Raw genomic sequence first — 22,983 nt, forward strand, 5'->3', positions numbered from 1 at the left:
TATCAGTAATACCTAAAATTGGGTGCCCACTTGACGAAGCTGCAACACAGGACTACGTGCACATTAAAGAATAAACATCACATGCAATAAACAGAGCTAAGCAGTTCCACAACCAATGGATCAGATTAATACTGTGAAGTCCTACCGCATTGAGCCATGAGTAGTGAAAATAAAAGAAAGGATGCTGGAAATCTAACACAAAAACAGAAAATGCTGGAAATACTCAGCAGGTCATGCTGCATCTGTGGGAAGAGGAACAAAGTTAATGTTTCAGGTTGGAGACCTTTTGTCTGTCACCAGAGGTGGTGGACAATTAAACAGCTGATTGGGGTAGGAAGTTCTAAGAACTCCCATTCCCAGTGATGGCAGAGCCAACATGTGAGTGCCAAAGATAAAGCTGAAACATTCACAACCATCTGCCCAGAAATGTTGAATACATCCATCCCTTATCATTTCCTGACTCCATGCTTTATCTTAGAATGCTGCCAGTTAAGGCTACTTATGGTAAAAAAAAATTTAAAAAAAAAATTGACAAGAGAGGGGTGGTGAGAAGAAAACGGTCATTATTTTTTTCCATTCCAATGACACTGCTCAGAGACTGAGCATATTTCAGTGAATCTGTAATGAGGTTGGAAATAAACTTTCTGATGTAATTTGAATTCCTCAGTTGGAAGCCATTGTGCTTTATCTCAGTTTGCTCATGCTTATTGACAGAATGTAATAATTTGAACAAATAACAAGATATTATTTGAAAAATTAATGTAATATTGCTTTTGTGAAGGAATAACATATGTTTGAATTGTATATAAAGGAATAACGCATGTTTTTAATCTAAAAAGGGGCACGACAGAAAAAAAGAGGAAGAAGTTTAGGAGTAAAAGTGTTCATAGTTGAAAAGATTTTCCAGAGAGCTTCTCAGGCCAGGGAAAGAGGCGGTAAAGCAAAAGGATTTGGAAGGCAGTTCCAGAGAATGGAATGCGATGGCAGAAGGTTCAGCCTGAGGTGAGGAGATGAAGGACACGGACACAGAAGGGGTGGGTGGGGGGTTCGCACGCTCCGACGGGAGGGGGGGGGGCATTTCAAACCCCTGCCGAGTAACGGCCGGGCTCGAGAGCCGGGCACCCCCGCCCTCCGCCCGGCGCTGCCATGGCACCGGGCCCTCTACCTCCTCTCCGCCGCTCGGCTTCATCACTTCAGGGGCTTCCTTCCTTTCCACCACCTCTGGCTGGAGCCCAGCATCACGTATGATTGGCTCCCACCTCCGTGTGTCTTGCACCTCAGTGATTTATCATTTTTCCCCTCAAACGTGTTTCTTGCGAGTCAGGGGATAATAAATCCTTTAACTAGATAACGTACATATTTTCTGTTTTGGAAATTCCCCGTGTTGTTGCCCTGGCTCCCTCGCTGCACCTGCTGCACCGCAGTACTTACCCAAACATTTTATTTTCCTTCTTTATACCAGTGAATTTTGAAATGTATTAAGCTCTTTCAGCCCTGAATGAGTTAAACAACTGCAACTTTTCAAAGAAGCAACATCCAATTAACTTCCTGCTTTTGTGAAGGCTTAAGTTGGCAATGCATAGATTTGAGCTCAGAATTTGATAATAGTCTGAATGTCAGGTCTTATTGGTATGAAAGTGGATATACAGTGAACAATTAGTTTTTAAAAATGCCTCTCCTGGATAATAATTTGCAAAACAGACATTAGTTGGCATATATTGCTCTGATTATTAAATTGAAGTACGAGGGTACTGAATGGGTTAACTAGAGTTCTTGCTCCGCCTCTTGTTAATGCAAATAAGATTTTCATATCACTTCTGGGCAGAAGTGAACTGAATTTGCAAGTAGGTGGATTACAAACTTCTACGCCAGGTAGAATCTTCTTATGCTTTCAGCCAGCAGACCTGGGACTTACTGTTTTCAAGTCAACAACCTCCCGCAATAGAAGTCAAATGATATAATTGAGCTATATATGAGAGAACTTTAGGATGTATAATTTGTTCACTGTAGTCTGACTGCTGTGGTTTTATTTATCTGTTTGATAATATGGCTTTAACAAAATCTGATAAGACTATGGATGAAGGTATTGATAATCCAGTATTCATTCTTGATGACGATATAAATGTGAAACAAAACTCAAAATCTAATAATGGAACCATCCAAGAAGCAGCAACATCAAGACAAGAATTTGAAGAAGGACCATGTGGCTGGGGAACATTCACATTAGATTGCATTCAATGCTGCAACAACCCTAAAGGATATTTATTCTTTTACAGTCTGCTATCCATCATTCAAGGTAGGTTTTATAACTTTTTTTTATAGTTAATAAAATGTTCTTATTTCTTTCATTGTTAATATTATTTTCTTGATTCCCACTAATCATTGTCCAATTTACCATTAAGATGGAGATGAGCAGGCACATTCTGTCATTCTTAAATATTCTTGACTCATGGACAAGCACATATGTGAGATCACATTGGCTATCCTTCAACAACTCTAAGTTAGTAGGAAAAGAAACTGTACATATTTCCATAATTGTAATTAAAGACAGTGCATAATTTAATTGGAGTAAATTAAAATCAACTAGCACTCCTCAGCATCAGCTATATTACCCAAACCCCAACTCTCCATTTAGTCCCAACTCCACACAAATCAAAATGCATCAAAGTCTGTTTTAATTGAATATAAACTATTGCTCAATAAATTAAAGTACAAAACAGGATTCACAAATAATCTAAAGTTTATGTATTATAACTTCTTCTATGGAACTAAAAACATTTTAAAGCTATGCAAAGGATATGAAGAAACTGTTCTGAAGTATAAACAGGATGTCACTGTAGTTTTGCTGTTGTAATTGTTCTTTCCCTTGTGTGTTAAGAATTAGAATCTCTGCCTTACAGGTGTCTACAATTAGCATTCGTTCTTCCAGTCAAGTTAAACATTAAATTTAATTTTTTTTAAGAAATGAAGCAATATTAAGTCTATTAACTCTGAACCCTCTGTCTATTTTTAACCTTTCCAGGCCCATCGTGTCAGTGTGTCTCATTTCATTTCTCCCCTGTTCCTTAATCTGCCCTTCCAAATCCCTATGCAAATCTTCGAGAACTCTACAACCTTCATTTTGTCTTGGTGCAGTTCCAGAATTTACTCCACATATTCACTGTTTCATCTGATAATCGGAGAAGCATTCATTGCCGACCATATACAAGCAACAGCTCTCTCCCCGCATTCTGTTCAGTAACTAATATTACCACTGTGTCTTTACTCACCCTTTCCAACACTGGTTCTGTGGATTCTGTTAATAGATCAGCTGGCACTGCCTCTGTCTGCATCTCCCTTTAACTGTCAGTTCATTTGTGAGCAAGGACCTTGGTAACCATAAGTTTATTGTAGATGATTGCATTCGCATGATAAAAGAAATGGCCACTGCATTATGACAACTTTCTCCTAAATGATGGTTCCCAGCTGAGTCTAATACCTGCCCAATCCAATGCAATGACAGGATTATTGTCTTCACCATGATCTGTCCCCAAAATCACCTACTACCTTCTTCGCCTTTGAACATTTCACTGTCCATCTCTTCCCATGTCCAGATCACTGGGTGGCATTGTGGCTCATATCATTACATTATAACATGCTTTCCCTTTCTCTTCTGGCACATTTCTAATCATATTGAGCATTTCACTTTGGTCCACCCCTTATCTCTAACTTAAAGTTCTCATTCTCGGTTCTCCTTCCATAAACCACAAAAATAGTCACTGACCCTTTATCACTACATTCTTCCCTAAACCTCTGCACCAAGTAATTTCTCATTCTTGGGGACACAAGGGACTGCAGGTGCTGGAATATGGAGCAAAAAACAATCAGCTGGAGAAATCCAGCAGGTCAGGCAGTATCTGTGGAGTCTAGATGAAGGGTCTCGACCCGAAACATCAACTGTCCATTTCTCTTCACAGATGCTGCCTGACCCACTAAATTCATCCAGTAGCTTGTTTTTTTGCTCCAATTTCTCATTGTTGATTTCATCATGCATATCCTCCGCTAAGTTCACTACCCTTCCACCTTCCATTCATCCCTACCTTCACAAACTCCACAGCCATTCCTTGACTTTGCTCTATCATCTTAACTTGCTGCTCTCATTCTCCAAGTCACAGATAATGCTGATCTGATCCTTGTGTCATCCTCCATCCACATCCATCATCCCCTCCCGACCCATTTCCTTATATGTCACAGCCTGGTAAAAGCCTTCTTTCAATAAGCTTCAATCTCGATATCTGAATTTTGAAATTCTGACCTTTGGCCCTCCTTTTGACACAATACTTCTGCAGCTACACAAGAAAATAGGAGCAGGAGTAGCCTGTCAAGCTTGCCCCACCATTTAATACGATCATGGCTGATCTATGCTCGTCTCAACTCCTCTTCTGTACTATTTCTCGATACCTCAATCTATCAGATAGTAGGGTTATTAGAACATCACTATCATATGCTTCCACCACCATCCCTGGCAGCTCATTCCAGGCACCTAGCACTCTCTCTGTAAAAAGCCTACCCTGCACATCTCCTTTAGACTTTCCCCCTCTCACCTTAAAGCTATACTCTCTAGTATTTGACATTTCTATCCTGGGAAAAAGATTCTGACTGTCTACCCTATCTATGCCTCTCATTATTTTCTAAACTTCTATCAGGTCTCCCCTCAGCCTCCAACACTCCAGAGAAAGCAATCCAAGTTTGTCCAAATTCTCCTTCGAGGTAATACCCACTAATCCAGGCAGCATCCTGATAAACCTCTTCTGCACTTTAATCCTACTTGCAAGGACACTTCATGGCCCCTTTTGGCCCTCCTAATTCCCTGCTTGAGTTTGTTCCTGCTTTCTTTATATTCCTCAAAGGCCCTGTCCAATTTCAACTTCCTAAACCTTACATTGACTTCCTTCTTCTTTTTCACTAAATTTACTTCTCTCATCATCCAAGGTTCCCTTACCTTGCCATTCTTGTCATTCCTCCTTATTGGAACATGCCAGTCCTGTACTCTGATCAGCTGGTCTTTAAAAAACTCCCACATGCCGGATGTGGACTTGCCCAATAACAGCTGCTCCTAATTTACTCTCCCTAGCTTCTGCCTGATAATGTTGTAATTTTCCCTCCCCCCAATTTAGTACTTTTCCACAAGGTCCAGACTTATCCTTATTCATAGCTGCCTTAAAACTTAAGGAATTGTGATCACTGTTCCCAAAATGCTCTTGCGCTGAAATTCCAGTCACCTGGCCAGGCTCATTTCCGAATACAAGGTCCAGTCTGGTCCCTCCTCCAGTTGGACCATCCACGTACTGTGTCAAGAAACCCTCTTGGATGCACCTAACAAATACTGCCCCATCTAATCCTCTTGCACTAAGGACATTGCAGTTAATAGAGTCATTGACCAATGCAGCACGGATACAGGCGCTTCGGCCAATAAGTCCATGCCGACCAGGGTGCCCACCTAGCTAGCCCCAATTTCCTGTGTTCGATCCATATCCCTCCAAGCACAGTGCCTCCATGTACCTATCGAAGTGCTCCTTAAGTGATACTATTGTACCTGCCTCAACCACTTCCTCTGGCAGCTTTTTCCATATACTCACCACCCTCTGTGTGAAAAAGTTGCCCCTCAGGTCCCTTTTAAATCTTCCCCCTCTCAACCTAAACCTATGCCCCTAGTTTTGGACTCCGCTACTCTGGGGAAAAGACTTTTACCAACCACCCTATCTATGGCTCTCATAATTTTAAACTCTTCTATAAGGTCGCCCCTCATTCTCCTACATTCCAAAGAATAAAGACATAGTCTTGCCACCCTCTCGCTATGTCAGGCTTCTAGTCCTGGCAACATCCTTGTAATTCTTCTCTGCACTCTTTCTAGTTTAACCATGTCTTTTTTATAATCGAGTGACCAAAACTGTACACAGTACTCCAAGCACAGCCTCACCAATGACTTGTACAATTGCAACATAATGTCCTAAATCCTGTACTCCGTGCCCTGACTGATGAAGGCCAGCGTGCTAAACGCCTTTTTCACCACCCTGTCTGCCTGTGATGCTGCTTTCAACAAGCTATGCACTTGTACTCCTAGGTCCCTCTGTTCCATTACAAGCCCTTGGCTTTCTGGTTGCAGCTCCTACAAATCTATAACACTCTCTGTCTTGCTGGGCCATTTCTGAGATGGAGCTTCCTACTTCAGGTATGGGTACTGCAGATGCTATGAGTTACTTGGTACTTCCCATCACCTTTAACCCTTCTTTTTGGGTATTTTACAAATCTAGAAGTGTGACACTCAACAAAATGAGCCTGTGTATATGTCAGGATAGATTGCTGAAAGTTCATATCTATGAATAAGGAATTGGATACATACAAAAAGCAGAAGAAGGATGATACACATCAGAAATCAGGAAGCCCCTGATAAGACTGCTCTACTTCCTCTTTTATCAGAAACCAAGGGCTTCAGTATGAGCTGGGGGCCCTTCAGATGTCCGTGTATTGTTAATGATAATGTTAAGTGTTTTTCTTCAAACAAATAGAACAAGACCACATGTTGGAATCAGAAATCTGATTACAAATGCCTGTTACCATAGTGCATAGAACAACCATCTAATCTGAGTATCACTGTGCAACTTGTATACAGATGCTGTTTTTTTGGTTGACATGATTAATGGTTGCTAAAATGTTCTCTAAATAGAAGGGATACTAGAACATTTGAAAGGGAGACTCTAACTGATTTAACATCTTTGCCTACCTTAGAATGCCTCACAATGCTTTATTGCCAGGAAGTACTTTTTGAAGTTTAGCCACTGTTGTAATATAGAACAGGCAATAACAATAATATAATGTCCCAACTCCTATACTCAGTAGCCTGACTGATGAAGGCCAGCATGCTAAATGCCTTTTTCACCACCCTGTCTACCTGTGATGCCACTTTCAACGAACTATTCACTTGTACTCCTAGGTCCCTCTGTTCCATTACACTCCCCAGTGCCCTACCATGCATAGTATAAGTCCTACGCTGTTTGACTTTCCAAAATGCATCACCTCACACTTATTGAAATCCACTTACCATTCCTCGGCCCACTTCCCGAACTGATCAAGATCCCCCTGTAATCTATGATAACCTTCTGCACTATCATCAACACCTCCTAATTTTGTGTCATCTGCAAACTTACTGATCAAGCTTTGTGCATTTGCATCCAAATTATGTCTATAAATAACGAATAATAAGGTTCCCAACACTGACCCCTGTGGCACACCACTGGTCACCTGCCTCCATTCTGAGAAACAACCTTCAACCACCATCCTCTGTTTCCTACCCCCTGAGCCAATTTTGATTCCACCTAATTAGTTCTCGGATTCCATGGGACCTAACCTTCCAGACCAGTCTACCATGTGGGACCTTGTCGAAGGCCTTGCTAAAGTCCATATAGACAACATCCACTGCCCTACCCTCATCTACCTTTTTGGTTACCTCTTCAAAAAACTCTGAAAGGTTCATCAAGCACGTCTTTCCACACACAAAGCCATGCTGACTCCTCCTAATCAGACTCTGTCTGCCCAAATGCTAGTAGATCCTATCCCTCAGAATTCCCTCCAGTAACTTCCCCACTCCTGATATCAGGCTGACTGGCCTGTGGTTCCCTGGCTTGTCCTTGTTACCCTTCTTAAACAATGGAACAACATTAGCCATCTTCTAGTCTTTGGGAACTTCACCAGTGGTTAATGATGAAACAAATATCTCCGCAAGGGCCTCCGCAATTTCTTCTCTAGCCTCCCACAAAGTACGAGGATGCACTTGGTCAGGTCCTGGGGATTTACCTCCTTCCTGGTGATACAAATGTCCTCCAAAACATCTCCACTTGTTTTGCTTATATCTTGAGCAACTATGATTTTCTCCTCAGTAAGCACTGAGGAGCAATATTCGTTAAAAATCCCACTCATCTCCTGTGGCTCAATACATAGGCAGCTCTGCTGATCTCTAAGGGGACTTACTCTCTCCCTAGCCACCCTTTTACTCTTAATATAGCTATAGAACCTTTTGGGGTTTTCCTTATCCTTACCTGCCAGATCCTCCTATACCCTCTCTTTGCCCTCCTGATTTCCCTCTTGTGTACTCTTAATCTTTATAAACCCAATGTATGCTTCCTTTTTTTTCTTGACCAGAGCCTCATTATTTCTTGTTAATACCGAGGAATTTAAAGTCACCCACTGTGACAACTCTGATTTTACACCTTTCCATAATCTGTCTATAAACCTGTTCCTCTGTCTCCCTCTGTCTATTGGGAGGTCCAATTGTATTATCCCATCACAGTGATTGCCCCTTTCTTATTTTTGAACTCTACGCATATTGCCTCAGCGGATGAGCCCTCCAGTACGTCGTCTCTGAATGCAGCTGTGACAATCTTTCTGATAAGTAATGCAACTCCCCTACCTCTTTAGCTCCTTCTCTATCATGTCTGAAACATCAAAATGCTGGAACATTGAGCAGCCAGTCACAACGAAGTCTGTGTAATGGCCACAACATCATAGTTCCATGCACTGATCCAGGCTCCAAGTTCATCTGCCTTACCTATATTACTCCTTGCATTGAAATAAATACACTACAGCTCATCAGTCCCACTATGCTCAATTACCTCATTTGCCTGTCTTTCCTATCAGGCTTACTTGACCTAACCCCTACCTTCCCATTAATCTCGCTGCCTGCTGCTCTGGTTCCCACTTCCTTACCACTCTTGTTTAAACCCTTCCGAGTAGCACAGACAACCTCCCTGCAAAGATATTGGTTCTCCTCCAGTGCAAGTGCAACCCCTCACTCCTGTACTGGTCCCACCTGCCCTGGAAAAGAGCCCAATGATCCATATATCTGAAGCCCTCCCTCCTGCACCAGCTCATTAGTCATGCATTGAACTGCACTACCTTTCTATTTCTTGCCTCACTAGCTTGTGGCACGGGTAGTAATCCTAAGATTACAACTCTGGAGCTCCTGTTTTTCAACTTGCTACCTAACTCCCTGAATTCTCTTTGCAGGACCTCACTTCCCTTCCTGCCTATGCCATTGTACAGTGTGAACTATGACCTCTGGCTGCTCACTCTTCCCTCTCAGAAAGTCCTGTGCCCGCTTAGAGACATCCTTGACCCTGGCACGAGGGAGGCAACACAGCATCGTGGAGCCTCGTATGTGGCCACAGAAATGCCTATCTGTACCTCTGACTATAGAGTTCCCCATTGCTATTGCTCACCTAGACTTTGCCCTACCCTGCTGTTCAACAAAGCCTGATGTTATGCCACTGTTCTGGCTGCTGTTGCCCTGAGAGGCTATCCCCCCCCACAGTATCCAAAATAGTATACTTGTTTGAGAGTGTGATAGCCACAGGAAACTCCTACACCACCTGCCTGCTTCTCCTGACAGTCACCCATCTATCTGACTGAACCTTCGGTGTGACCACCTCGCTGAAACTATCTATAACCCTCTCTGCCTCCTGTATGCTGGATCAACCTACACTTCAAGGACTAGTTTACTTCACTACTTTAGTCTCTACAGAAAGGTCTATTTCCAGCAGTGGGTCCCCCTCCCAACCAAGGAAGAGATACTTCCAGCTAACGAAAGCAGTCCAAACATAGTTTATTTTATTTTAAGTGAGACATGTTTAATTCTAATAAATAATTCTTAACAAAGATTTGTAACCTACAAAGGATTTCCAAACACAAGTACAATTCTTACAAGCTAAATGGTCATACCAACAAGTTGCAGATGAACAAGTTGTCCGTCGCAGAAACCAAAGGCTGAGGAATGAATTCTAGGTCTTCTTTCTGTCACCCCTTCTATCTGTCATTGCATTCTGTCACTCCTACTGACCCTGACTGCCTTCTGACATTCATACTGTTTTTCCACTAGTTGGCATAATGTTATGTGATGTTTCTCAACCACATTCATCAGGCTAGGTGGATGGAGTTTTTAATTAGGCCAGCGTGGACCCTCTTGCTTCCCTTGATTAAGTCAAGAGGGTGAGCAAAGTGTACTGGTTAGAAGTTTAACTTATTGAACAACAAAATTCTTGAACCTTGGATAGTTTCTGTTGTTGTGCTAAAAAGCTCAGGTTAGCAATAAGTGTTTTGGGGCCTGGAAAGTGAATATCCATCACATTACCAGCAGCACTTTAACCTCAAAGCAGCCCTTCTCAAAATAGCCTTTCTGCTAGAGCCTACTTCCCTTTTATTTACTGCTAAGACTGTTGGGACTGAAAATAACAATTCAATTTGTTTCCCTAAACTGACTTTCTATATAATACAAAATTATTTCTGAGTTAATCCTGTACCCCGTCGTAATCAACTGATTTCCGTCAGTCTTTAAAACAGAACAAAGGCATGAATATTTTGCTGTGTGGTGGTGTTTTGTCAGTGTTTTGCATATGAACATCAATGTTTCCTGGAGCGAATGCAATTACACTGGTCTCTGTGTTGAATTGTGTCTCTGGAAATTCGATTAGGCACTGCCTGTTGTGATTCCACTTGCACATATCAGCTGTCAGACATGCAGTTCCTGACATCATTCCCCATGGAATGCTCATTTCGAACATTACTGGGAGAAATTAGGTCACAGTATGAGTTTGTTGGGCACTGACAGCTCAAACAAGGTTTTAACAGTGCTGCTTGCTCTGCAGCAATACATTTTAAAACACAGAGATGGTTTCTCTGAGCCATTCCAGCTTAGTGCTGCAGGGAACCCAACCCACATGAATTCCTTGTTGGTTTTCCTTCAGCCCCCTCAACTCTGCACCCCTTTCATGGTTATAACACCACTCAATCAAGCGCACGTTGCTCACATGACCCCTTCAAGATGATCAGTTGGCTTAATCCCCCTGACATCTTTCCATCCACTCCTCCATCCAGTTACCAAACAGATGGCCTACCTGTCGTCCCCAAAGACCAGGACATGGTCCTGGACCTACCTGTTTCCCTTTGTATGTGTTTCAGCGGTGTCAGGCCACCTGATTTTCTGCTTCTCCATCTGTTGAATATGTTAGAGTGTTTAAGTATTAGGGCTGAGAAGTTGTACTGCACCATTAAAGGTGACAAATGGTCATTGAGCAGCTGAGGATTGTGCTGGGAAACGAGGGACTAGACTGCAGGTGCCCAGCTATAGGAAGAGCGTCAAGCTGGAAAAGATGCGGAAAAGATTCACAAGGATGTAACCAGGAGTGGAGGGCTTGAGTTATAAGGAGAGGCTGGATAGGCTGGGACATATTTCCCTGGAGCATAGGAGGCTGAGGGGTGACCTTACAGAGGTATATGAAATCATGAGGGACGTAGATAAGTTGGATGGTCTTTTTCCCAGGATGGGGGAGTCTAACACTACTAGGCATAGGTTTAAGGTGAGAAGGGAAAGATTTAAAGGGGATCTAAGGTGCAAGTTTTTCACACAAAGTGTGTTGGGTAATTGGAACGAGCTGACAGAGGAAACTGTTGAGGTGAGTACAATTCAAACGTTTAAATATCATTTAGACAGGCACGTGGATAGGAAAGGTTTAGAGAGATATGGGCCAAATGCAGGCAGATGGGGCTAGCTCAGGTAGACAACTTGGTCAGCATGGATGGGTTAGGCAGAAGGGCCTGTTTCCGTGCTGTATAACTCTGTGACTCTACAGTCACTTGGGTTCAGACTGCTCATGAGCAGTGTATGAAATTTGGGGACAGATCTCATTTTAGGGAGATGAAAGAGTTTAAGGCTTGGTAATTCTAAAATATTATAGTTTTAAATGGATGCTGTGCTTTGGACATTAAAGAAGTTATTTTGCTGAGGTGACAGAGAGAATGATGAGGGTGCTGCAGTTGATGAAGTTTCTAATAAAATATCATGTATTAGGATTGCTGTTAAAATTGAAGCCTAAGGATAAAAGGAGCAGTAGTGAAATGGGCATACATTTGGTTGAAGCATTGAAAAAAAGGGTTCTGATTAGCTTTTATTCAGACTGGAAGGGGGGTATATGATAATATTCCTCTAGTGAACTTGGAGATAAATGCAGTTTTGCAATTTGCAAATGGAACAAAATTTGGAAATGTAATAAGCTTTGAGGCCACTTTCAGGAAACTCACCCTGAAAGATTATTTGCCTTTTGGGGAACTGCACGGGATGACTTTCAATCAACAAAGGAAAAGGAGACAGGGACTTTTGGAGCAGTGCAAATTGATGAAAAGATATTCAGTTATAAGTGCATTTGGTATGAACAATAACTCAGAAAACAAGTGATTTAAAGTGCAAACTGAGGATATAAAGTGCAGAAATGCAACAGGGATTCCATAATGAGAAATGGAATTTCTCATTTCTGAAATCACATTTCAATTATAGTCAAAGGGTCTAAGTTCTGTTTTCGAACTACCAATAACAGATGAAAATTTTATGACAAGAAAGGCAAGAAACATCCATGGTGAAAATGAGAAAGTCAAAACTTCATAATATTATTTATATTTCTCCTTTCAGCTACAATAATAAATTAATCTTCATTATGATTTTGACTGAAGATGGCAAGACCTCATTTGCAAATTTTAAAAGAATACAACAAAAAGATGTATGGCTTGGATCCAGATGAAACATTTTTTAGCCAAATCTTTTAGAGTAGCTCTTTATTATAGCTTAGTTTATGAAACCTGTTCTTACTTGCCCCAAACTATCTGTGTAACTGAGTTTCCCATCTCAGTATACTTTTTAAAGATAAATAAGATTCTTTGAACCAGGCATTTTAGGGGTGAGCAGATGTGTGGTGAGGTGGTGGGCTCCTTCTGCTTACATAGGGCTTCTGTGCACACCTGAACCATTGACCTGAAGTAGTCAATATCATCCCAAATGTTTCTTCTCCACTTTGAGCAGAAGTAGGCCCAAGATTCCCAGAAGTCAGTAGCGATGTTGTATTTCTTCAAGGATGCTTTGAGCACATCCTTGAATGTGTCCTTTTGTTCACCTGGTAATCTCTTCCTGTGGAGTAGAGCTTGGAGTAGAATTGGGAATCTGAGTGATTTCAGGACCTCAGTACTGTGGATGCTGGCCAAGGAGAGGACAGTGACATTGGTTCACTTACCCTTTCAATGAATTTTGTTGATATTACAGAGACAGTGTTGGTGCCTTGAGATACACGTTGTAGGTATTCCAGATGTCAGGGGCATATTGGAGGGCAGGGATCACTGCTGCCCTGTTGACCATGTGTTTTGTGTCCAATCTGATGTGTAGTGACTGGTGCTATTCCCTGGAATTTTCTTGGAAGGCTCATGCAGTGAAGATCATGTCCTCTGTACCACTAGATGGATGGAATTCACACTGTGATCTGGGGAGCAGTTCTTTGGCCACTGGGAGGAGGCCACTCGAAAGAGGGAAGTTAAGAAGGATCTTGGTAATGTGACAGCAGTCCTTCTAAATACAGGGAAATGCCTCTGTAGTTGCGACAGCCAGACTTCATAACTTTTTTGCAGATGATCACAATTACATCTTGCTTGAAGTCCCATGTTATATCCTCCTCTTCCCAGGTATGGACAATGAGATCATTGAATCATGACTAAAGCTCACCAGATCCTGGCTGTAGCCCTTGTAAATTATATGAATGTATGAATTAGGAACAGAAGTGGGTCCCTTGGTCCCCTGAACCTGTTTCACCATTGAATAAGATCATCACTAATCTGATTGTAGCGTCAACTCTACATTCCCAGTCACCTCACTACTTATCAAGGATTTATTTACCGTTACTCTGAAATAAATTCATAGTCTCTGCTTCTGCTATCTTCTGACAAAGATAGTTACAAATAATCATGACTCTCTGAGAGAAAAAACCTTCACCTCACCTCAATTGTAAATGGGCAACTCCTTATTTTTAAGCAATGACCCCAAGCTCTAGATTTTCCAGAAGAAACATCCTTCCACATCCACCCTACTAAGACCCCTCAATCTTATTTATTTTAATTAAGTGCACTCTCATTATTCTAAACTCGTGGATATAAGCCTAGCCTGTCCATCCATTCTTTCTTGGATACCCAGATCCCTCTCCATTTCCAAGCTCTGCAATTTCTCACCATAATATACTGTTTTATTTTTCCTGCCAAAATAGTCAGTCAAATTTCCCTACATTGTATTCCATTTCCCAGACCTTTGCCCAATCATCTAACCTTTGTAGCCTTCTTACATCCCTTATATTGAGTCGGTATTTAGTTTTGTGTATATTAAATAAATAGAGGACTGAAATTCAAAGGGGAAGGGGTTATACTCCAGCTGTACAAAGTTCTGGATAAACTATATCTAAAATTCTTTGAGCACCTCACTTTAGGAAGGATAGATTAGCTCTGGAGGGAGTGCCGTTTTACCAAAATGATATATGGATAGCAAGGGTTACATTATGTGAGAGGATGTTAATTCCCTAGGATTTTGAAGTTTATTCAGTGATTTGATCGATGCTTCAAGGTATTACGTGGAGCCAATGGGGTAGACAGTAAAAAAAACTATTTTACTGCTGGTCGTAAAATCAAGGTCTTAAGGACATTATCCAAAACTTTTTTGCCAACCTTTTAAAAGAGATAAAAGCAGAAAATATTGAAAATGCTCAACTGATCAGGCAGCTCTTTCTCTCTGTGTAGCATGAAAGAGTTAACATTTCAGGTTGAATCTGATCAAAAGTTATTGACCTGAAACTTAATGCTGGTTCTTTCAGTATGGTTGCTGCCTGAACTGTTGAGTACTTCTAGCATTTTCTGTTTTTATTTCAGATTTCCACCATCCTTGGGCATTTGCTTTGGAAGTGGATTTAGGGGATATTTCTATGTTCCCGTCCACAAACAGCAGTTGATTCCAGGTCAATTGTTAATTTTAAGACTGAGATTTATAGACTTTTAATATCGAAGGGTAAAGGAAGAAGCAACCAGATAGAGTTTGGTCACAGATCAGACATGATGCCATTGGAGAAGTGGAACAATCATCTGAGGTTCAGTAGCCCACTGCTGTTCCTAACTACCTGTGGTAATGTGCTGTAATTTTCATCTGACCAACTGGACACACAACACTTGAGGCCAAATACTATGACTGTCACTACAGATCCATCAAGGATGTAATAAGTAGATGAGGAGGATTCACAAGTATGATTAATTGGTTTAATTTTTCCTCTATTTGGTTTGGAATATATATTTGCTGATAACTTTTTATCCATTTAAGTTGAGCTTATTGGTTGTTGATAGAGGAAGGTCATGATGTATGAATGTTGGTGAGTGGGGAATTGATGTCACTGGTTTTACATTCTGATGAAACCTTCATGTATAGCGTGGGCAAAAAACCATCGAGGTTGCCTAATCCCTTCCTCCTCCTCCATCTCATGGTTTTGTTCCTCAGTTGCTTGGCATATAACTGATGGCAATGGTTGTGTCTTCTTGATGTTTAAGTTGTGCAATATGTTGCAGACCATCTTGAATCTTTGAAACCTGTTCTGCTGAGTACTACAGGAGTCCTCTAGCAGTTGTTCACAGTTTATATCAGACTTTTCACACCTGCTGGATATTTTTGGTTCTGCTTTGAAGCCCAATTGACAAAGGAATATCCACAAAGGTTCATCCATGGTTTCTGGTTTGGGAACAGCCAGATTGTCCTCTTTGGTATACAGTTCTCAATACACTTGCTGATATAGTGTGGTGGTGGTGACATACTCATCTAGGCTGGCAGCTCAGTCTTTGAACATAGACCAATCTACCAACTCAAAGCAGTTGTGTAGAAGCTCATCTATTTCCTCAGACTGGCATTGTATGACTTTCTGTACTGGATCCTCCTGTTTCAGCTTCTGTTTGTATGTAGGGAGAAGGAGCACAGCCTGGTTGTCTGATTTACCAAACTGTGGGGGGGTGGTGGGGCATGGGGCGGGGAGGTGTTGTTGGGGGGGTGGGTTGGCTCGGTAGACATCTTTGATGGTTGTATAACAATGATCAAGGGAGATGTGCTGGTAGTATTTTGGTAACACACTCTTGAAGTTAGCCTGGTTGAAGTCTCCAGCAATGATGAAGAGGTGATGGATCTGCCATGTGACATTAGATCATCTTGCAAGTAGTGTATTGATGTTCATTTAATGTCAAATAAAAGCACTCTTAAAATGCAAAAGAAGTTCAAGCTGCTTTTCCCATGAGACATGGATATGTCTACTAACTTCAGCCAATAACTGATAAATATAAAGAGTATATTACTTTTCTGCAACTCAACTGCAATTTTGAAGTTCAGAATCAGGTTTATTATCACTGACTTATATGTTGTGAAATTTGTTGATTTGTGGCAGCAATGCAGTGCAAAGACATACAGTTACTATGAATTACAAAATAGATAAATAGTGCAAATAAAAGGAATAATGAGGTAGTGTTATGGATTCATGGACCATTCAGAAATCTGATGGCAGAGGGGAAGAAGCTGTTCCTAAATCGCTGAGTGTGAGCAGGCTCGTGTACCTCCTGTACCTCCTCCTCAATGGTAGTAACGCAAAGAGGGCATGTACCGGATGGTGAGGGTCCTTTCTGGTGGATGCTGCCTTCCTGAGGCACCACCTCTTGAAGATGTCCTCTATGGTGGGGAGAGTTGTGCCCGTGATGGAGCTGGCTGACTCATCCAACAGTTATGTCCGTGCTGGAGCTGGCTGACTCATCCAACAATATAGGTAGGATCTTAATTATGTGGTTATGTGGAACAAATGGCATCACATTGAATGCTGTTAAGCACCTCAAGGTCTGTTTCCATCCTATAATATCTTACTATCCTTCAATAATTTGTTGTTTTCTCTTTTGTAGCTATTGTTAACTGGTTTCCATTTAATAACATCAATTGACATACTACAGTAAAACTGCTTGGGACTTTGCTGGTGGTGTACCGGTGGATGTTCTGGACTATTGGATGTTATTTAATATTAATTCTCTGAAAACTTTTAATTAGTTTTTTTATGATGTCACAGAGTATTGTAATAAATTCTCCACTGAACTCGGTAAGTTCTAGATGGCGAACCATCTGTATTTTGAATGGTCAGATAGTGGATTATCAAAGTTTTCCTGTACCATGCTCACCATCATCTCTGCTTTTGTTGACTGCTTAACAGACATGTTGCCAAACAAAATTTGATACTAAGTCATTTAAGGAGATACCAGGGCAAATGAGTAAAAGATTAGCCAAAGAGGCAAGTTTAAAGGGACATATTTGAAGAGGAAGGAGGGAAAAAATAAATTTCAGAGCTTATTGTCTTTGCTGCTGATATAATGGCAAGCAGGATTGTGCAAGAGGCCAGATTTGGAGGACACAGTTCTTGGGGGGGGGGGGGGGGGGGGAGCGGTTTGCTGGGCTGCAGGTGGTAACAGAGAGGAGCAAGGCCTGAAGACATTTAAAGCAAGAGTGAGAATTTTAACATTGAAGCATTGCTTCCTCACTGCAGGTTAGCAAGTATGGGGTGATAGTTGAACTGGACAGCGGGAATTGGGGAATGAATTGCAGAATTTTGTCTTAATTTAACGGTGGATAGCAGAGGGGAGGTGGGCCAGGAGTGCATTGAAGCAGTCAAGTTTAAAGGTAACAAAGATATGGATAAAGGTTTCATCTGTGGAGGAGTTGAGACAGGATCTGCCAATATCTCAAGGTTAAAATTCTTTTTTTTAGAAATAACTCATTGAATTCACCCCTCTCATTCTGCAACCTCTTATATTCTGCATTCTGTTATTGTTTTTTCCTTTTGTTGTACTTATGTATGGAATGATCTGTTTGGGTGGCATGCAAACAAAACTTTGCACTGTGTCTCGGTACATGTGACAATATAAAAACCAATTACCAAGTAGCTCTGTGTAAATGCAATTTGTTTTTATTGTTAGTGCATTTGTATTCTTTGTTTGAGGAATGACACTGCTGTATCATTGCCAATCATAGTAACACTGAGTGTCTCTTTTGAGAACAACATGTACTTCTGTACCAGGAGTCCTTATGGAATTCATTAAATGACCCAAATTCACATTAAGTGTAAAGGCCATGCATGCCCTCTATCAGATTTGAGGAGTAGATCACTGCTTGCCATTCTGGAATGGTATATAAGGATACCAAAAAAACACAGGGTCAAATTCTTCTTTAGTGACCAGTGCTAAGTTATTCACCATCTGCTGTATTCATTGAAGTCATTGGACCTGAATGTGCAAGGAAAGTACAAACCAGGCACTAATATTCATGCACATGTTTAGTGCTAGTGTCCAAAGATAGATTTGTCATCCATTAATCCTAAAGCTGTCATAGTAGCTGTTCAGACTTTTTCATGGAGAAATGAATATTGTTGAATACTATACTTGAGCACTACTTTTGTGCAATACTGTTACAAAACTGAATGCAGTTGAATATGGTGCTTTAATGCAGATTTTGTTATTCTTTGTCTGAGGTGGAATATACAGTAGATCTCCTGTCCTATCTTCAACTGTGACTGCATAGACAGCAAATTCAGCATATATTGTGGCACCAAGTCTAGTGCAGTGCAATTTAAATGCAGTTACTAATGATGTAAATGGGACAAGATTTTAGGATTAACAAGCAATGCATAAACAAGACGTAAAGCACAAATGCAGCCATTTAGCACACAGTCCCTGTGGCTATGGCTGTGCCCTGTGAGTATCCAAATTTTGTCCCTTTTCTTTCCCTGTAGCCACGTAGTTTTATCCCACTTAATTCTCCTTTGAAAGTTACAGTTGAATCTACTTCTCCCAGCCTTTAAAACATTGCAATCCAGGTTATAATAACTTGGTATTTTAAAAAAAATTCTCCCCTTGTTGCCTTTGGCTTTTTTGCCAATTATCTTAAATCCATATTCACTGGTGATTAGAAAACCCTTTGTGGTTTTGAATACCTCTGCTAGATCTCCCATTTGTAAGGAGATAATTCCCAGCTTCTCTCGAATTTTCTGAAGCCGAAGATTTGCATCCCTGCTTCCATTTCAGTAAATCACTTCAGTCACCTCTCCATGGTCTTGATGTGCCTCCTAATGTAAGATCCTCAATATCTCACAGGGGGCCTAATCGTCAATTTATAAAGGTTGAGCACAGCATCATTGAATTTGTGTTCTATAAAGCATTCATAATACCAAAGCTCCCATATGCTCTTATAATAGCCATTTCAATTTGCCTTGCAACCTAAAAGCAATCCCCCACATCTATCTTTTACTGTAACTCCTTTTAAAGTTGTGCCATTGAGTTTATATTGCCTATCCTCATTCTTCCTTCCAAAGTGCATTACTTCACTCTCTTAAATTTCATCCACCATGTGTCTTTTTCACCAATCTGTGAATGTCCTCCTGAATCTACTTCTATCTTCTTCACATTTGTTTTACTTTTTAGTTTTATGTCATCTGCAAATTTGGAATTATGTTTTGTATACCTAAATTTAGAGTTTTAATACATTTGTAAAAGAACAGTAGTCCTATTATTGATTGGGGTCTTCGGACTGAAAAGTACTGTATTTGTTCATTGTTACTCTCAGCTAATTTCTGTATTGCTGATATATTTCCATTTTCTTCAATTTTTCTAACATCTATAACATGATACTTTATCAAATACTTTTTGAAAGTTGATATGCACACCGTCAATTACACTAATTTCAGAAACCCTCATTCCTTCATCGAAGAAATCAAATGTAAGTTTTCTTTAACAAGTGTTGCTGCCTGCCTTTGGTTGACCCATGTTTTTCCAAGTGACTATAAATTTTGCCTTGGATTATTGCCTCTACAAGTTTCTCTACTATTCGTATTAGTTGCGTTGTTTCATCTGAAGTTGTCTGCTTTAATTATTTATTTTTAAGGAGGAATGTAACAATTGAAACCCTCTAGTCCTTTGGCAATACCATACATCTCAGAAAGGTGGCAATATTCTGATCCAAGTTTCCAAAATGTCCTCCCTTTCTTCAGATGCATCTTATTAGATTACTTTGCTCCATTGAGCCATGACAATTTTTTAAATCATCTCTTCCAACTATTCTTTGTTTCCTTATTTTAAATTCTCCTATTTCACTTTGGAATCACTTTATGGAGACAATTGCAAAATTCAGTATTTGCTCTTGCTCTCCATCTATGTAAGAAGATCACCTGTTTTAGTCCCATATTGTCCTCACAGTTTACTTAACTGTCCTTTCACTATTTCTGTCTTTATAAAGTACTTTGGTATTCCATTTAATATAATTAAATGTACCCAAAAATATGTTATTGGAAAATATGTGAGTTATGAGTTCATGAGTTACATTGATAAAACATACCACATTTGCAGATAGAAAGTGCTGAAAAGGACTAGAGGGTTTCAATTGTTACATCTGGACCCCCCCCCCCCCCCCCCCCCCCCCCCAGTAGTCAGCGTGAATTAGAGGAGCAAACATGTAGGGAGATCGCAGATAAGTGTAAGATTGTAATAGTAGGTGTTTCACCTTCCGTAATATTGACTGGGACTGCCACAGTGTTAAGGGATTAGGTGGGGCACAATTTGTTAAGTGTGTCCAGGGATGTTTTCTCAAGGAATATGTAGATGGCCCTACTAGAGAGGGGGTAAAACTTCTTAGGAAATGAGGCTAGGCAAGTGGCTGATGTGTCAGTGGCTGAGCAGTGATTATAATTCTGTTAGCTTTAAAATATTTATGGGGAAAAGGTAGGGCTGGTTCACAAGTTAAATTAATTGGAGCAAGGCTAATGTTGATGGCATTAGACAGGAATTTGTAGAAGTTTATTGGAAGAGGCTGTTAGCAGGTAAAGGGGCATCTGGCAAGTGGGAGGTTTTTAAAAGTGAGATAGGGAGAGTTGAAGGCCAACATGTTCCTGTTAGAGTGAAGGGCAAGGCTAGCAAAAGCAATTTGTGTTTTTAACTGTCTATATAATTCAAGGGAGTAGTCCCAGAATGGACCTGACAGGAAAATTGACGAGCATGCAGCTGGACACGGGGGCAGTAAACCTGATGATTGGCAAGACGTTAGAATTCAGCAAAGGATGACCAAGAAACTGATAAGAAAGTTAAAATAGATATGAGAGTGGAAACATCAGTGAGAAACATAACAGCAGTCTGTAAGGTTTTGTCGGATCTGGTTATTTTTGAATCTGCAGGTTCTTTCAGGAGTCCAACAATGAGTTGAAAACAACTTGGTGCTTCACAAAGTTTTATTGGAAAAGTTTAAAACAAAGAAACAGTCACAGACCACATGGCACTAGCTTTACTACTGGGAGATGAGCCGAGACAAAAGGAACTAAAATGAGCTAGGGGAAGGGGGAAGAGAGCAAGAGGTGATTAACAAAAAAAAATGCCACCTTTTATACCTGAGGTAAAAGGTCAGTGACAATAATAAACCAATACCAATACTCCTTAGATAACAATAGTCCAATCAGAAAACCTATTAGATACCTGTGGCAAATCCAACCAATGAGAAAACACATATTCACCTGATGGACAAACCAATAAGCTAAAGAGCGGTTATACCTCGTGCAGCCACTTGAGGTGTATTAAACACTATACATATTAAAAAACTACTTAAAACAATCAAATCCAACAGTCTTTTATAAGCATGTAAAAGGGAAAAGACTAGTAATGGCAAATATGGGCTCATTGCAGACTGAGATGGGAGAATTAATGATGGTGAGTAAGGAAATGACTGTTATGACTTTGGGTGAGCCACACGGAGATCGAAGCTGTAGATGTAACAGCTCTTTATTCATCACCCACAGGCACACAGAGGAGACCTGGTGGTGGAATCTCCCTGAACTCAAAGTATTGAATTTTTTATACTCTTTAAGCACTAAGCTAACAGCAGGTGATTAAATACAATTTCAATAGTGACAATTGCAATATTTTGTCCACTTCAATATTTTGGACAATTAATTCTGTAGCATTATATATTTGTAGTGGGCACATATCTTAACTGACAAGTCCCACTCTGAATCCAGACATCCAAAACAGCTGCCTTTTACCACAGTATTGTGAGGGGTGGCTCTCCAGATATAGATACACCCCAAATATTGATTGAGAAATACGACCATGACCATGGGTTAAGTGGCAAAATAGCATCTGGAACCTTCACTGATATCATCCTGGGGGTTTCAGTGTGGCAAATTATTATGACCATTTATCTATTGTGTTCCCGTGTGTGTTACAAAGGTGCAAAGTTCAGGATGTCCTATTCCGAATGGTCGGTTTCAGGGTTCTTAAAGAATCTATTGTATGGATGGATGTCACATTATTTAACAACGTAGCTTCATACTAGTGTCTGTTAAGAGATTGTCTTGTCAGGTTCCAAAGCATGCCTATTGACTGGCCTCCTACTCTGAGCTGGTAGTCTGCTCTCCTCACAGAAGCAGTGTTTGTCTACACAGACTTTATAATTTAAAGACCAGTTACTGCTTATTACATTTGAGCAGTCTGAAGGCTGATTCTTGTTTGTACTAATGGCTACTGTGCTATAACCCCTAATTATTAGCTGATTCTTCCTAACAATGGCAGAAGAATTAAACAAATACTTTGTTTCTTTCTTCACAGGAGAAGGCACAAAAATTCTTCATGAAATATTGGAGAATCAAGGGTCCAAAGCAAATGAGGAAAGAAAAGAAATTAGCATTTGTTTAAAAAACTATTATTACAGCATATGTAGAATTAATGAGCTGAAAACTGATAAATCCCAAGGATGATGATTTTCTGCTGAATATATTTAAGAATGAAATCAATAAGTTTCCAAACCCAAAGGGTGTGAGGAAAGTATGGGAATTTGGTATTGAATTAGAGGATCAACCAAGTTCACATTAAATAGTGGAGCAAGCTTGAAAGGCCAGTTCTACTCCTATTTTCTATATTTCTATTTACAACACAGAGTTTTGAAGGATGTGGCTCTGGTTATTATATTACAAAATTCTGTCGATTCTGGAATGGTTCCTACAATTGGAGAGTGGCAAATGTAATCCCATAGTTTAAACACAGAGGGAGAGAGAAAACAGG

At 40.5% G+C, this 22,983-nt stretch overlaps 1 protein-coding gene across 5 annotated transcripts in view; it reads left to right on the forward strand.

Annotated features, from left to right (window-relative positions):
- Window positions 1-599: 599 nt before the first annotated feature.
- LOC127572552 (solute carrier organic anion transporter family member 4C1-like) overlaps window positions 600-22,983 on the forward strand; it is a 76,968-nt gene continuing 54,584 nt past the window's right edge. Inside the window, exons 1-2 of one of the 5 annotated variants that reach the window (XM_052019941.1) lie at window positions 600-628; window positions 840-1,002. Coding sequence is in view for 2 of the 5 variants with exons in the window: in XM_052019938.1 (XP_051875898.1) it covers window positions 2,047-2,296 (250 nt within the window). In the remaining 3 variants the exon portion in view is untranslated. Of the gene's footprint in view, window positions 718-839; window positions 1,003-1,786; window positions 2,297-5,965; window positions 6,212-22,983 lie in introns of those variants that run through there. The other 4 variants (XM_052019940.1, XM_052019942.1, XM_052019938.1 and 1 more) reach the window with 4 other exon arrangements.

This window comes from Pristis pectinata, chromosome 7, assembly GCF_009764475.1.
Source record: "Pristis pectinata isolate sPriPec2 chromosome 7, sPriPec2.1.pri, whole genome shotgun sequence".
NCBI lineage: Eukaryota > Metazoa > Chordata > Chondrichthyes > Rhinopristiformes > Pristidae > Pristis > Pristis pectinata.